The 13091-nt window shown below is 50.8% G+C and overlaps 1 protein-coding gene across 1 annotated transcript; it reads right to left on the reverse strand.

Annotated features, from left to right (window-relative positions):
• Window positions 1-7580: 7580 nt before the first annotated feature.
• NUDT16 (nudix hydrolase 16) lies at window positions 7581-9901 on the reverse strand. The gene is made up of 3 exons (XM_024565930.4): window positions 9714-9901; window positions 9350-9619; window positions 7581-8591 (listed from the first exon to the last, which is right to left on the reverse strand). Exons 1-3 carry the CDS (start codon window positions 9855-9857, stop codon window positions 8430-8432), a joined length of 576 nt encoding a protein of 191 aa, XP_024421698.1. The 5' UTR covers window positions 9858-9901; the 3' UTR covers window positions 7581-8429.
• Between the last annotated feature and the right edge of the window lie 3190 nt (window positions 9902-13091).

Raw genomic sequence — 13091 nt, forward strand, 5'->3', positions numbered from 1 at the left:
GCCCACAGTTCCCTGCGGTGACATACACAATTAAGGTAGGTGATCTGACTTAGGCAAATTGATTTTCCTTCTCATCTCAAGTAGAATCCTGAATATGCAAGTCACTTGTATGTGAGCATTGCACACTCCTTTTCCTCCCAGTTCTGAGAAATAATTAACATACATCACTGAATACATTTAAGGCATACACATGAGGGTTTGACTGACTTATATTGTGAAATGATTATCGCAGTAGGTTCAACTCACCCCCATCAGCTCACATAGATACCAGATAAAGAAGAGAAAAAAGAAAAGGAAAAAAACGCTCTCCTCACAATGAGAACTTTTAGGGGAAATGTTTCTTTGCATTATTAGAAAACCAAAGAGGGATCTTTGAGATAATTAAGCCAATCATTTCATTCACTTTACAGATTAATTTAGTCACGTATTTATTGAGCATGTGCTATGTGCCAGGCACCGTGCTAAACAATGGAGGATACAGGGCAGCCCTGAGATGCCCACATGCAAGGGGCAGACCAAGGCGCAGCCCGAAGTCCCATGACCGCTGGACTCGCGAAAGAGACTTGAATCCCGGTGTAATGCTATTTGCCACAATATGAAGAAACTCATTGGGAAGGAACTAATATGCAAAATGAACTTCTACAGGCTTGTCTAACTTCCATAAGAGAAAAAGCCTTTTCAAGAAGCATGCGTCCAGTACGCTCACTTGAATCTCCTTTACTGGCACCATGCTAGATCTGGGGATTTGCAGTCGTGTTCATGGAGGCCCAAAACAACAAAAAGACAGGATCCCGGCCAGTGGGATGGTGCAACTGAGGAAGCGTGTTCAGGTTGCCACAGCAGCCCAGAGGAGCGGGGCACACGCTGCCCAATAGGGGTGATGAGCTTTGAGGCACAAGTAGGCATTAGCGAGGTTTGGGGCAAGCGGGACTTTCCGGGAATGGACAGCACTTACTGTAATTAATGTTACTAAAAAGAGGATTGGCATTTTCTTAGCAGTTTCTGACAGCAGGTGCCCAATGCCTATGGAGATGTGTCCAGTTTCAACCACTGAGCTCCTTTGTCCCCCAGACTGAAGCCGCTTTGACCCACCACAGACCTTAGTTTGAGAAATGGGGTAATGCTCAAGTTGCTGTGAGTGGTTCAAGTGGCTAAATTATTTCACCTGAAACATTTGATCCAATCACACACCAAAGTTTTGACTTCTTCCATAAGCAAACGACCCATAAACATTTTGATTCCACTGGTGCCTACCTCAGCTAAGCAGCTGGCCCTAGGCAACAGTGCAGCGTCCCACGCCGTCAGTCCCATGTCCCCTCTGATGTCCTCCGGGGCTCGGCTGGGTCCTCCTAGTCTCTTATATAGGACACTTGAGGCCGGTCTGGTCATCAAATGGCCCCTCAGAACCTCCTCCTGTCCGTGCTCGGGGCAGGGGGGTAGTTCTGCCAGCGCCATGCCCCCACATGCCCCCACGCTGCTTCCAGCCCCCTTCCAGGCTCCATGATCTCACCTGTGTCCACGCTCAGTGCTGCTCTATCCCGGCCTCTGCCTGGAGCCTCAGGCAGCAGATGCGCCAGAGCAGCCATGCGGTTGGTATTTCTGACCCCTTATCTCTCAGACCTTGTTGCCCACCACCGACTCATTCCTCAAAGTTACGTGTGACTGCAGACGCCTCGGGGGTGAAAAAGTGAGGCTTCTCCCTGTCTGCACTTCATTACTCTAAGACATCATCGATCGTAGCATTCATTATCATTTAATGTACCTCTAAAAACTCCTGCCGTTGGCATCACACAATGCTTTATCACTTAGAAGTTTATAAAAAATGTTCTATGTCTTGAAAAAGATTTATTTTTTAGTCATGGGTTTTATCATAGGTCACTCTTGTGAACACACAGGAAGGAAATGTAAGCAAAATAAATTGATTTAGACATCGCTGAAACCTCTGCACAGGGTCCAGCTCTTTTGAATCATGTTTCAACTTGGGGTCGTGGGTGTGCTTTCCACCAGTCATTGACTTCTGTGCCGTCCAGAGTCGCGGTGTCGGAACCTTTCTTCAGAGTTCTCTGGGTTCCCTCCAAGCTGTCCACACGCACCCCAAGTTCTCAGGCCTTGTGCAGCGAAGCACCCCTGGCACAAATGGGAAGTCCCAACTGATTCTGAGATTTTTTAAATGTGCATCTCAGAAAAATGGGGGAGAAAAGGGTAAGTCAGAACCGATGTTTCTCAGCACATGACCACTGCTTTAGAAGTTACCAGAAAAACAGTCCAGAATCCTGAAATGCCCCTCAGCCCTCACACGGCACCACCCTGGGTCCGGCTCTGGATTTCCAGGATTTGGCTCTCCCTGGCCACCCTGTCCCTGCCGGGTGCACTTCAGGTAGCAGGGCGGCAGCTCCAAAGCCGGGACCCCCAGCAGGCCCTGCTCGCAGGGACCAGCGGGGCATGGGGGAGGGGGTGCCTGCAGCAGGGCTCTCAGACCCCGAACCCTGTGTCATAACACACATTTTGAGACATCTGGTGGCAAAAGGAAATTTCAGAGTGTCTATCCCTGCCATTCATTTCTAGTTTTATTATATATTGTGCTCCTGGAATGTCACGGTACTTCTTCATTTTGGAGAGGGTGGTACAAGCCTAGAGAGAATTTACTCTCCAGGCTTCCTAAGGCCCAATATATGATTGACCCGGTAAATGTTCCCTGGGCCCTTAAAGATACATTCTGTTTTAAGCTATAGTCAACATTTGTTTTTTAGGTACAGTGAATACTTTTGTTGACCTTTGTACCTAAGTTTATTTGGAGTATGGATGTAAGCGTATTTCTATTTCATATGGTTGTTTTGACCAAATGTGTTCGTACGTGAGAAGAGCTTAGGGCAGTCCCTGCCACACAGCAGTTACTGCCAGAACGTCAGCCGCTGCGATCAGTGTCGTTAACGTGTAGGCCCTAGACCCCATGCACCCACCGACACTTCATGCGCCCAGGACCGAGGCAGTGTGTGTGTGTGTGGTACCCCCGCGTGCTGCTGCTTCCTCCTTGCACCTCCAACAGACTTCGCTGTACGTAACCTGAAACCCCTGTGACCGCGGTGGATAATCTCTCGACCCATTAAAGAACTCTGAGTTTCACTCAGTGCTTCTAGTTTGGCTCTAATTCTGATGCCATTCACTGATTTCATCACAGACAACATTTTTTTCCTCCATTTTTTAAAAACTTAATTTATCTGTGTGGGGTAGAGGGTTTGGGGGGGAAAGTATAATTCCTGTGCGATAAACTGAAACTCGTAGAAAACATCCCTTCCCACTTGCCCACCTTTGCCCTGGTCTAGTTCCCTTAGCAGTTTCTGAAGGTCCAAGTAACTGAGGAAGGAGGCAGCTGCTCTTGCCTCAAATGTCTGCCTAAAAGCAGCAGCTTTGCTAGGAACTCGATAGCAGAGGGGGACTTTGCCTCAGGACAGTGTGGGGCCCGAAGAAAGTGTTAACACAGCACCAGCAGCCACAGACTCAAGGAAAAAGCACAGAACTGAGACGTGCGAACGTCTTGCTGACGATGCAGAGAAAGGCAGACATACGTGTTTGGGGGGAGGCAGCCCAGGCTCCTCACCGTCCAAGGAACAAAATGCACTAACAAGCAGGAGCAAACAGTGGGTGGGAGGTGGCGGGGGAGGGTAGAGGAGACGCCGCAACAGTGCGGGGTGCAGCTCTGCAAAGCTGCGTCCCAAGGGCTGCCTCGGTCACCCTCACCATACGAACCACAAACCAGCGTTTCAGATAAGAAAAAGCAGGTCAAGGGCTGGCTGCAAGTCAACTCAGCAGCTCGTGGGGAGTCACCAATTGCTAGGAAGCCTCTACCTCTGGTGACTGGGTCTGACGAGGCCAAGAGAACCCTACATGGGCTGCCCTGCTGGGTTTCCCTACCCCGCAGCTGAGTGGTGATGAGTAAGGGAGGAGAAAGCAGAGGCTGGGCTCCACCTCCCCTTGCCTGCCTCTGGACGGGGGGCCGAGGAGGGGAATGAAATGGACTCAAGCCACAGATGAACACTTCGAGGGTCCTCACTGAGATGTGACCTAGTAACTGGGAGAGTATGTGCGTGGGATAACACAGGAGAGTCATGGGTCACTCCCTCCACAGTCACCAGAGACCTAAAAGATAAGAAAACGTGGTATAAATAAATAAGCGAGGACTGAACTGAAGAAGGCGCCGAGAGAGATGTGCTGAGACGCTTGTACCGTAAAGACAGTAAGAGCAGTGTGTAAGGCTGGGCCAGATCACACGTGAAAATGTCTCTGGTGCAGACTTGCCTGGGTGGGGTCCCGGATAAGGGACCTCTTAGCACTGCCCTCGAGGGCAAGTGACTCCTGTCTCTCTGGGCCTCTGGGTCCTCCCTGCCTGCGGAGGCAAACTGAGGGCTGTGTGTGGCACTCAAGTGTCCACTCCCTCCAGCCGGCCTCCCATGAGGGTTTAGCCTGGAGTCTCCGAAAGGCTCAGGGTTAGGTTAGGAGGAAAAAGACAGAGTCTCTAACTTCTCTAGGTGTCCGTCTTCCGAACGCTGCAGCTCCTCCCTGCCCCCACCTTCAAAGGCCAAGACCTGCCCCCCCCGGGGCCCACACTGCTCTCTGCTGCCCTTCCAGACCACCACTCACTCCTCCCTTCTCTAAAGCCCCTCTCCTCGCAGAGTCCTCCTGTCCTGTTGTGCCCACTTTGCCTGCCTGGCCACTGTCGTTGGCCTTTTGGTTGCCCCGCTGTTCGCAGAGGATGTGTGGCTGTGAGCACACTCCCTTCCCCAACACCTGTCTGCTTCTTGCTCTTCGCCCACGTGGACCTGGACTTCCCCTGGGACTGCTCTACCTGTCTACCTGTCCCTCTCCGGCTCAGATACAGCTCCCCGCCCCACCCTGTGTTGGACTCTACCTCATCAAGACTGCCGATTTGCTACCACCTCTGAAGTCCCCTCCCGTCTTCACTAAACCTCGTAGCCACAGTCCGTCATCATTTCTCCTGTAACCCTACCTGCCTCTCTCTCCCTTCCTTGTGCTCCTCGGGAAACCCCCAAGTCTGCCTCAAGTGTCTTCATCCCAGCTGATCACCCACGAGGGGGAAGCACGAGCGCGGGCACACGCACCCCAGACACGTCTGAACGCCTCCACTCCTACTCTAACTGGCCGCCTCGCCGGTCCACCCTGGCCTGCCGTTCTGTTTCTTTAATTGACTTGCTTTTCGATACCAAGATGAGTGACTACTTCATACCTCTGAGAACACCTTCCAGCCACATCCAGCTGACGGTCTCACTTCATTTCACCAAGAAGAGATTCAAACTCCATTATCTTCCCATTCGTTTAGCCCTCCTCATCCTCTGCAGGTTCCCATCCTCTCCTGCTTGAGCCCCCTTAGGCTGCAGGACTGCCCCTCCTCCTATCTGAGGGCCCATCTCTCCTTTTACTGGGGCCGGGCCCTTCAGCGACCCCGCCCCCATCTCCACACCATCTCGCTCCATTCCCCACACTAACTGTTCCATCCACATTCACACGCTCTGCCCCCCACTGTAAACCCTGCCCTGACCCCACAGTGCTCTCCAGTTATCACACCATTGCTCCACACCCCTGGAGGACCAGCTTCTCACACTGCCCATTCCCCCACTCTCCATTCACTCGACCAACTCGTCTGCTTTCCTGAAAATGCTCCCATCACAGCCATCACAAATTTGTTAACTCCAGCACCCGGTTCTGCCCTCATTTTACCGAAACGCTCACAAACACCTGGCACGATCCATTTTATTTATTTATTTGTTTGTTTATTTATTTATTTATTTTCCTTACCTGAGCATTTTTTCACTGCTTTTTAAAGAGGAAGGGAGAGCGAGAAACTTGGTATGACCGGGGATCATACCCACCAGGATGAGGGACCTCACACAAGATAAAAGCACCAAACCTGCAACCCAGGCATGTGCCCTGACCGGGAATCGAACCTACAACACTTCCATTATCGGATGATGCTCCAACCAACTGAGGCACCGCCCGCGCACAGTCCATTTTCTTAAAGCAACTTCCTCTCAACTTCTGCTCCTCTGTAACATGCCCTCTCCTCCCCCAAAACTCTCAGGGTTGGGCTTCCTCCGGCGCTGTCCTGAGTCCTCTTTTCTTGCCCTGGATGACCTCATCCGGTCTGACAAACTGCTATATCGTATTTATGCAGGTGACTCACAAATTTGTATTTCAATATGCCCAAAATGACCTTGATTCTGTCCCTTCCAAAACTTGCCGCCCTCTCCCCCAGGTTTCCTGTCTTCTTCCACAACTTGAATAACTTAGGACACAAACTGAAAATCATCCTTGAATCCTCTTTTCCCTCACTGCACCTGCAACCAGTCCATCCGAGGGCCTGTCAATGCCACCACGTGTCTCTCAAATGCACCCACTTCTCTCCACCTCTGTGTCCACCCTGGCCCAGATCACCACCATCTCCCACGTGAACTACTGTGGCAGCCTCCCACCTCACTTTCTCTGTCCCCTTGGAGTCCACACGCCACACAACATGAAGCCCCTGACCCTGGCCTCCTGCCGGCCTCTCCACCTTCAGCTCCGCTCGCACACTCTGGTCCAATTACAGTGGCCTTCTGCTATTTCTAGACCATGCTCCAGTAAAGATGGCCACCAATTCCCTGCTCTTACCATTGAGAAATGCAGTCTAATTCCCCTACCCTTGTTTTGGGATCATTTGCCAAGATTCTTCCTCAGGGCCTTAACACATGCTACTCTTGGAAAAACCTTGCAATATTCTTCCCACCGCCCTACATGGCTAGTGCTTCTCATCTTTCAGTTTGAATACTCCTCAGAGAAGGCCCTTCCAAACCATCTCAACTAAAAGTAAAAAATGTCAAGGTGGGATCGGCATCAATCCTTCATTCCCGACATTGACATAAATAAAACAAGTTGACAGCCATCATAATGAAAAGGATTAATCTTGTCTTTCTCTACACAGGAGGGGTTGGCAACCTATGGCCCACAGGCTGGTCACCACCACTTAAAAAGTTGTACTGAGCCGTGGCCAGGTAGCTCAGTTGGTTAGTGTTATCCCTATTCACCATGGTTGTGGGTTTGGTCCCTGGTCTGGGCACGCACAAGAAGCAACAGATGAATGCAGGGAATGAGTGGAACAAATCAATGTTTCTCTGTCTCTCTCTCTTTAAAATAAGTAAAATTTTTTAAAAAGCTTTATTGGAGCACAGCCACACCCACTTATTTATGTATTGTCCATTACTACTTCTGACATGGCAGAACCGAATGGTTGCTACAAAGACCATATGGCCCAACAAAAACTAAAATATTTACCATCAGCCCCCAAAGCTTCCTAATCCTGAGAAGAGCAAGGCCTATGGACCTCATCCCAGGATCCCCAATATCTCATCCATATTGTCGAAAGACCTGAAGGGCCAAGAAGCCCACCTAGAAGCCCTTCTTTATTGGGAGACTCTTCTTGTCACAGCAGAGCTAGACCAGGGCTGGGTCTGCTCCCTTTTGATGTCCCCAGAATCTAAGGGATCCAAAAGATGAAAATACTGAAGGGGTTGCATCAGGACTCAGATGTGTCAAGTTCAAGGTCAGTCCAAGGTCAGTCCTCACCCTTTCTGCTCAGTTTCACGAGAGCAGGTTTTGGTTAGGACACGTTTTTTTTTAAAGATTTTATTTCCTTATTTTTAGAGACAGGGGAAGGAAGGGGGATAGAGAGAGAAACACCAATGTAAGAGAGAAACATCAACCGGTTGCTTCCTGCATGCGCCCCGACTGAGAGGACTTAACCAGCAACCCAGGCATGTGCTCTGATCAGGAATCAAACCAGGAACCCTTTGCTTTGTGGGATAATGCCCAACTAACCGTGCCACACCGGTCAGGGCTGGTTAGGACCCTTTACCACCTTTCAGGGGTATACTGCTTTGGCCAACTCCCAGGCAAGGATGCAACCACTTTCAGAAGGAAAAAGGGTCCTCTGCTTCTCTGTGCTCCAGAACAGTCACGGGCTGGGCGAGACCATGGAGAGCAGCCACACAGGAATGTGGTTCAGAAGCTCCTCCCCAGCAAGAGAATGGGATGGTGACAACTTAGACCCCACATATGCCATTTCCTGGTTAAACTAAATTTTAGGGGTCAGCTTGTGTGTGGGCACAGATTTTGCATTCACATCTTTGGGGGCTGCCAGGATGCTTGTGTGCAAGTGTACAGGGAGGAGGTGGGCTCTGGGAATTTGCCAGGGCCTCTTCGACGAGCTGCAGATTTTTGTCCCTGATGCCATGAGTTGCTGAGAGCCCTCTGCTCAGAAAATATTGCACACACTTCTTTCTTTTTAATATGTTACCACCTATCAGGCCCAACCCCAGAAAACATTCCCTTTCTCCTCCCTCCCTCTGGAGGACAAAGGTCCTAATCTCAGAGCTGAGCTCTTAAGTCCCATGGACAGAACCAGATTCCAGCAGTCCCAAGTCCTTGAGGGCTTCCAGCAGCTGCTCCCGTGAAGCTCCAATAAAGGCATTCTCCAGGAAGGTAGGCAGGCCTCCTACACCGTCCCGCAGGGTATACAGGGGCACCCGCACCAGGCCTAGCACCTGTGAAAGGAGAAAGACAGGAGACACTGGGAGCCCAGGTAGCTGCTTCTCCCAGCCAGCCTTTCTAGACCAGACCCTTCACTCCTTCTCAGTCCAGCAGAACCAGGCCTGGGGACTCGTATCTCCATAAAGCCTATGGGGCCCAGCTCTCTGCAGACAAGTGACCGAAGTCATGCTATCCAGCTCCGTTAAGGTGAACCCTTCCCATACCACTAAACCTTTAGTGGCTGCTGCCTACAGGATGCCTGCTTGGCCCTACGTCAGTTCTCAAAATGTGGTACTCAGACCAGCCATTTAGAAACTTCTGAAAAATGCAAATTCTCAGGACGTTCCCTCTGTCGCACCACTGAACCAGGAATTCTGGGAGTGGGGCCAGTAAGCACTGTTTTAATAGGCCTCCCAAATGATTCTGATAACTGCCCAAGTTTGAGGACCATCTCCACGCACCATTGGCCTACCTACTCCCCTAGCCTAAGTGTTAGGTTTCCATCCAAGAAAAACAGGGGCCTAGGGTGCAATGCCTGGCCATCATAAATGGGGAGCAGAAGAGAGGCTTTGTTGAGTGTGTTCTAGAAAGTTAGCTGCAGCACCCAGAAAAGGGGAAAGAGGGAAGAGACTCTCGCAGGGAGACCAGTTTGGCTGGCTGTGTTCAGTCATCCAGATTAAAGATGACCAACACCTCAAGTACACCAGGACATTGAAGAACAGGCTTTCGGGGGAGAGGGGTTATGGGGTGGAGGTTTCCGAGCTGGCCCCACCTCCAGCCCGTGGTCCTTGGCAAGCGGCGCGCCCTTCTCCACTGCGGTCAGCTGCTCCAGCGTCAGACACTTGGCATAGAAGTGAGCCACGACGCGTGGGCCGGACGCCGCGTGCGAGCTGCGGTAGTTTGCGCGCTCCACGCGAAAGGCGCCCGCCGCCTCCCCCAGCTCCTCGATTAGCTCGCGGTTCAGCCCATCCTCCAGGCTGCCATCCTGCAACTCCACGAAACCACCGGGGAAGCCCAAACGCCCGTCAAAGCGCATCTGCATCTGCAGGGGAGGGAAGCGGGGATTGCCTGGAGCGCCAGAGGCGGGCCCCAGGGAGGTGGCGAGAGGGGAGTGGCCGGACGCGCCCCCTCCTCACCAGGACAGCGTAACGCAGCGGGATGCGGCGGAAGAGCAGCCCGGGGTCTGGCGCGTAGAGCAGCGCGTGGCACGCGTGTCGCCAATTAGGCTCCAGCGCCAAGGCCTCCTCCAGTCTCAGCTTGCGCACCCCGGCCATGGTCATCCGCTCTCCCCTCCGCTGTTCCGGGGGCCCACGTGGACCGGTTGGCGGATCTCAACCTGGACCAATACGAGCCTGGGCGTGGCGACCAGGACCAATGTCTGCACGGCTCAGGGGCGTGACCCAGGGGAGTTTGGGCGGTGACCGGCCCGGGCGGCAGCCAATCGGGGCGGGGCTTGGGCGCGGTTCTGGGCAGTAGGACCGACCCTAAGGCTGAGGAAACCTTGCTCCGGATTGGGCCTCGGGCGGTGCGGACGTCCAGAGCGCGAGGGTGGAGGGTAAATTATGCCTACATCACAATCCAGCACCTGTAGAACTTCCGGAGCGCGGGTTTGGAGTGGGGCGCACGTAAGGAGTTGTATCCTGAGCAGGATCGAATTAGGGACGAACCCTGGGAGCCGAGGAACACGGCGAGCGTTGGTCTGGATGGTTCGCGAAGCACGGGGTCTGGGGTGGGGGTTGGAAAGGAAATGAGGCGGCTTTGGCTTCAGAGACGTGGCCTTTCCTAGGGCAGTGGGGATGGAGAGCAGCGATGGGTGTAGTAACAGCTATCCAGAGTGGTGGAAGTGAGGACTCCGTGGCTGATTGGATGTTGGGGAAGAATTGTACTAGGATGAGGTCAAAGTTTGGGGTCTGGGTGGATGGAGGTGTCATTTTTTTGAGATGGAGATTTAGGGAGGGGCTAGTTAATGACTGTAGTGCTGGTCAAGAATTGGGGGTGGCAATAGGCAGTGCATAGGATAGATAGGATCGATCAAATTTTCCGAGGAAGGGTGAGGAGAGAGCCGTGGGTGAAATCCTGTGGGCACAGGAAGGAAAGTGAGGACGGTTTAGAGGTAGAAGAAGTGACTAAGGCTTTCTAGACTTAACCCTCACATACTCTCAGACCACTGAGCTTTGAAGAAGGTGGGGAACAGCCCCCTGTCGGGGCAGGGGGCTACTCAGAGCCTGATGCTGCGGAACGAGGATTAGGATCTCTCTCACCCTAGGCCAGGCCTTCCCCTCCTGTTCGGGGGCCTTGCATGCTATGCAGATTGCCACCACATCAAGAATCAAAATTTATTACAAAGGAAAGGATGAGGGTTTGGGCCTAAAGTCACAGCCTGTAAGTAACAACACGGGGTAGGGAAGAGCCCAAGAATCCACCCAGACACAGGCCTGTGACCTTAGCATCATTTACCTCCGTCAGATCTGCGGTGGCTCCTGTTAAATGGAGGTGGTACCAACCTATGAGGAATATTGAAAGGTTTAAAGCACTTAGAACAGTGCTGGCACCAAGTCAGTGTAGCTGCCCTTGGGGTTGAGGGTGGGCAGAGTGCTCTGTCTGATGTCAAAGATCTGTTGGTTGGCGGTCAGCCACAATCATCCGGCCTCAGCATCCCAGGGGAGAGGGAGACGTCCCTGGCATCATCTTTCCTGGTTTATAGTCTTATATAAGATGGCAGAGATGGCATGTACTAACGTCAGGCAACTGGATCAAGCCGATGAGACTGTAGATGCGACACAAGTCACTACAAGTCACCACTGCATCAGAGTTCTAGGGGGCTTGGGAATGGCCCTGGTTAAACATTAGAATCACCTTGCGAAAAGGTCACAAAAACTGCCAGTTGCAGGGTTCCACCCCAAACCAACTGAATTAGAACCTCTGTGGTTATGCTGAAGCTTAGGTGTTTTGTATTTGGGTTTTTTTGTTAGTTTGTTTTTTAAAGAGAGGGGAAGGGAGGGAGACAGAGAGGGAGAGGAACATCAGTGCGTGAGAGATAAATAAGTTGGTTGTCTCTTGCACCCCCGCCCCCCAAGTGGGGGCCTGGCCCACAATCTAGGCATGTGCCCTGACTGGGAATCAAACCAGCGACCTTTTGGTTTGCAGGACTGGCACTCCATCCACTGAGCCACAAAACCTTAGGTGGTTTTTAAATGTTTCAGGTGACTTGTAAACAACAAGGATTGAGAATCAGTGCCTTTACGCTTACCCCTAACATTCCAAAAGTGACTTGGTTTCTCTCCTAGATTGGCTTCCTTGAAGGATTAAGGGTCAAATATTCCCTTTCCAGAGCCTCAGACTGTTGTATATGTTTTTCCTGGTTGCTTAGGGAGGCTTTCAAAGATGGTTCTGCTGTTTCTAAGGCAACATGAAAAACTCTGAAACCAAGGCAACAGTTATCTCAGAATCAATGACTCCGGAGACCAGAGCTCTTTCAGGATGAATGAACATGGAAGTCCTCAGTCACCCCCTCCCCCCTCTTCTCTCCCCTACCTTGCCTCCCTTTCCAAACTATTCTCTGCCTCTGCCAGGAGAGTCTCGCCTCATGCCTCCCTCTTCCCCATTCTGTCGACTGAGGCAGACTGCCCAGGATGAAAGCTGGGAGTAGGTTGCTGAGCTACGCCATGTGCCTCAAGAGCTATTCTGTGTTCATAATGGTACTCAAAACAAAAATAACTCAGCGGTCAGCCTTGGGATGCTAGGGAATGAATTCATTGTTTTGAAAATAATAAAAAGAATCAAGCATTTATCCTGTCTTTTTTATATAGGCTCTACCTGGGGGCTACCAAATAGTTTGCCAGGGGAAATTTTTCTTTATATAGAGCAGCAATTTTCAACCTTTTTCATCTCACAGCACACATAAACTAATTACTAAAATTCTGCAGCACACCAAGAATATATTTCTTGCTGGTCTGACAAAAAAATGGTATAATTTTGATTCATTCACACCGGGTGGCTATTGTGTTGGCTCTTGTCATCTGTTTTCTTTGACAATCTGAGGGAAAAGAGGTCAGTGCCCCTGGCTAAAGAGTCGGGTATTGCATGTTTTAAGACTTCTTGTAGCACACCAGTTGAAAACTGATGATACAGAGTATTCCAGTTAATCAAAAGAAGACAAAACCATGAAAAAATTACCATTTCTTAAACTTTAAAGAATTAATAGATACTAGGGCTCGATCATCAATGGCTGCTAACATCACTAACAGAAAACCAGCTATTTTATACCTTCTGATGGAAGAACACATCACATCCTATAAAATGTTAATGTTAAAAAAATGATTTTGAATCTGGATCTGACCACCATTTTATAACAAACACCAAAGAACATCTTTAAATATCAGGAAGAAGCTAGAATGATCCATGTGATAGTGGGTTCAACTGGAGACATCAGTATGAATTTGTGTTTAATTTAGGTACATAGAGATGGTTACATACAACACTGTAGGTATGTGTATATACAGGATTTGGTGTGC

This window comes from Desmodus rotundus, chromosome 8 (genome assembly GCF_022682495.2).
Source record: "Desmodus rotundus isolate HL8 chromosome 8, HLdesRot8A.1, whole genome shotgun sequence".
Taxonomy (NCBI): Eukaryota; Metazoa; Chordata; class Mammalia; order Chiroptera; family Phyllostomidae; genus Desmodus; species Desmodus rotundus.

Bases quoted from the DNA above. Each gene is read 5' to 3' on its own strand.
- NUDT16 (XM_024565930.4), bottom strand. From the start codon at position 9,857: ATGACCATGGCCGGGGTGCGCAAGCTGAGACTGGAGGAGGCCTTGGCG. The intron at 9,620-9,713 runs GTGAGGAGGGGG...CCTCCCCTGCAG, and splicing joins CGCTGCGTTACGCTGTCCTG to ATGCAGATGCGCTTTGACGG. The intron at 8,592-9,349 runs GTGGGGCCAGCT...CTCCTTTCACAG, and splicing joins CCAAGGACCACGGGCTGGAG to GTGCTAGGCCTGGTGCGGGT.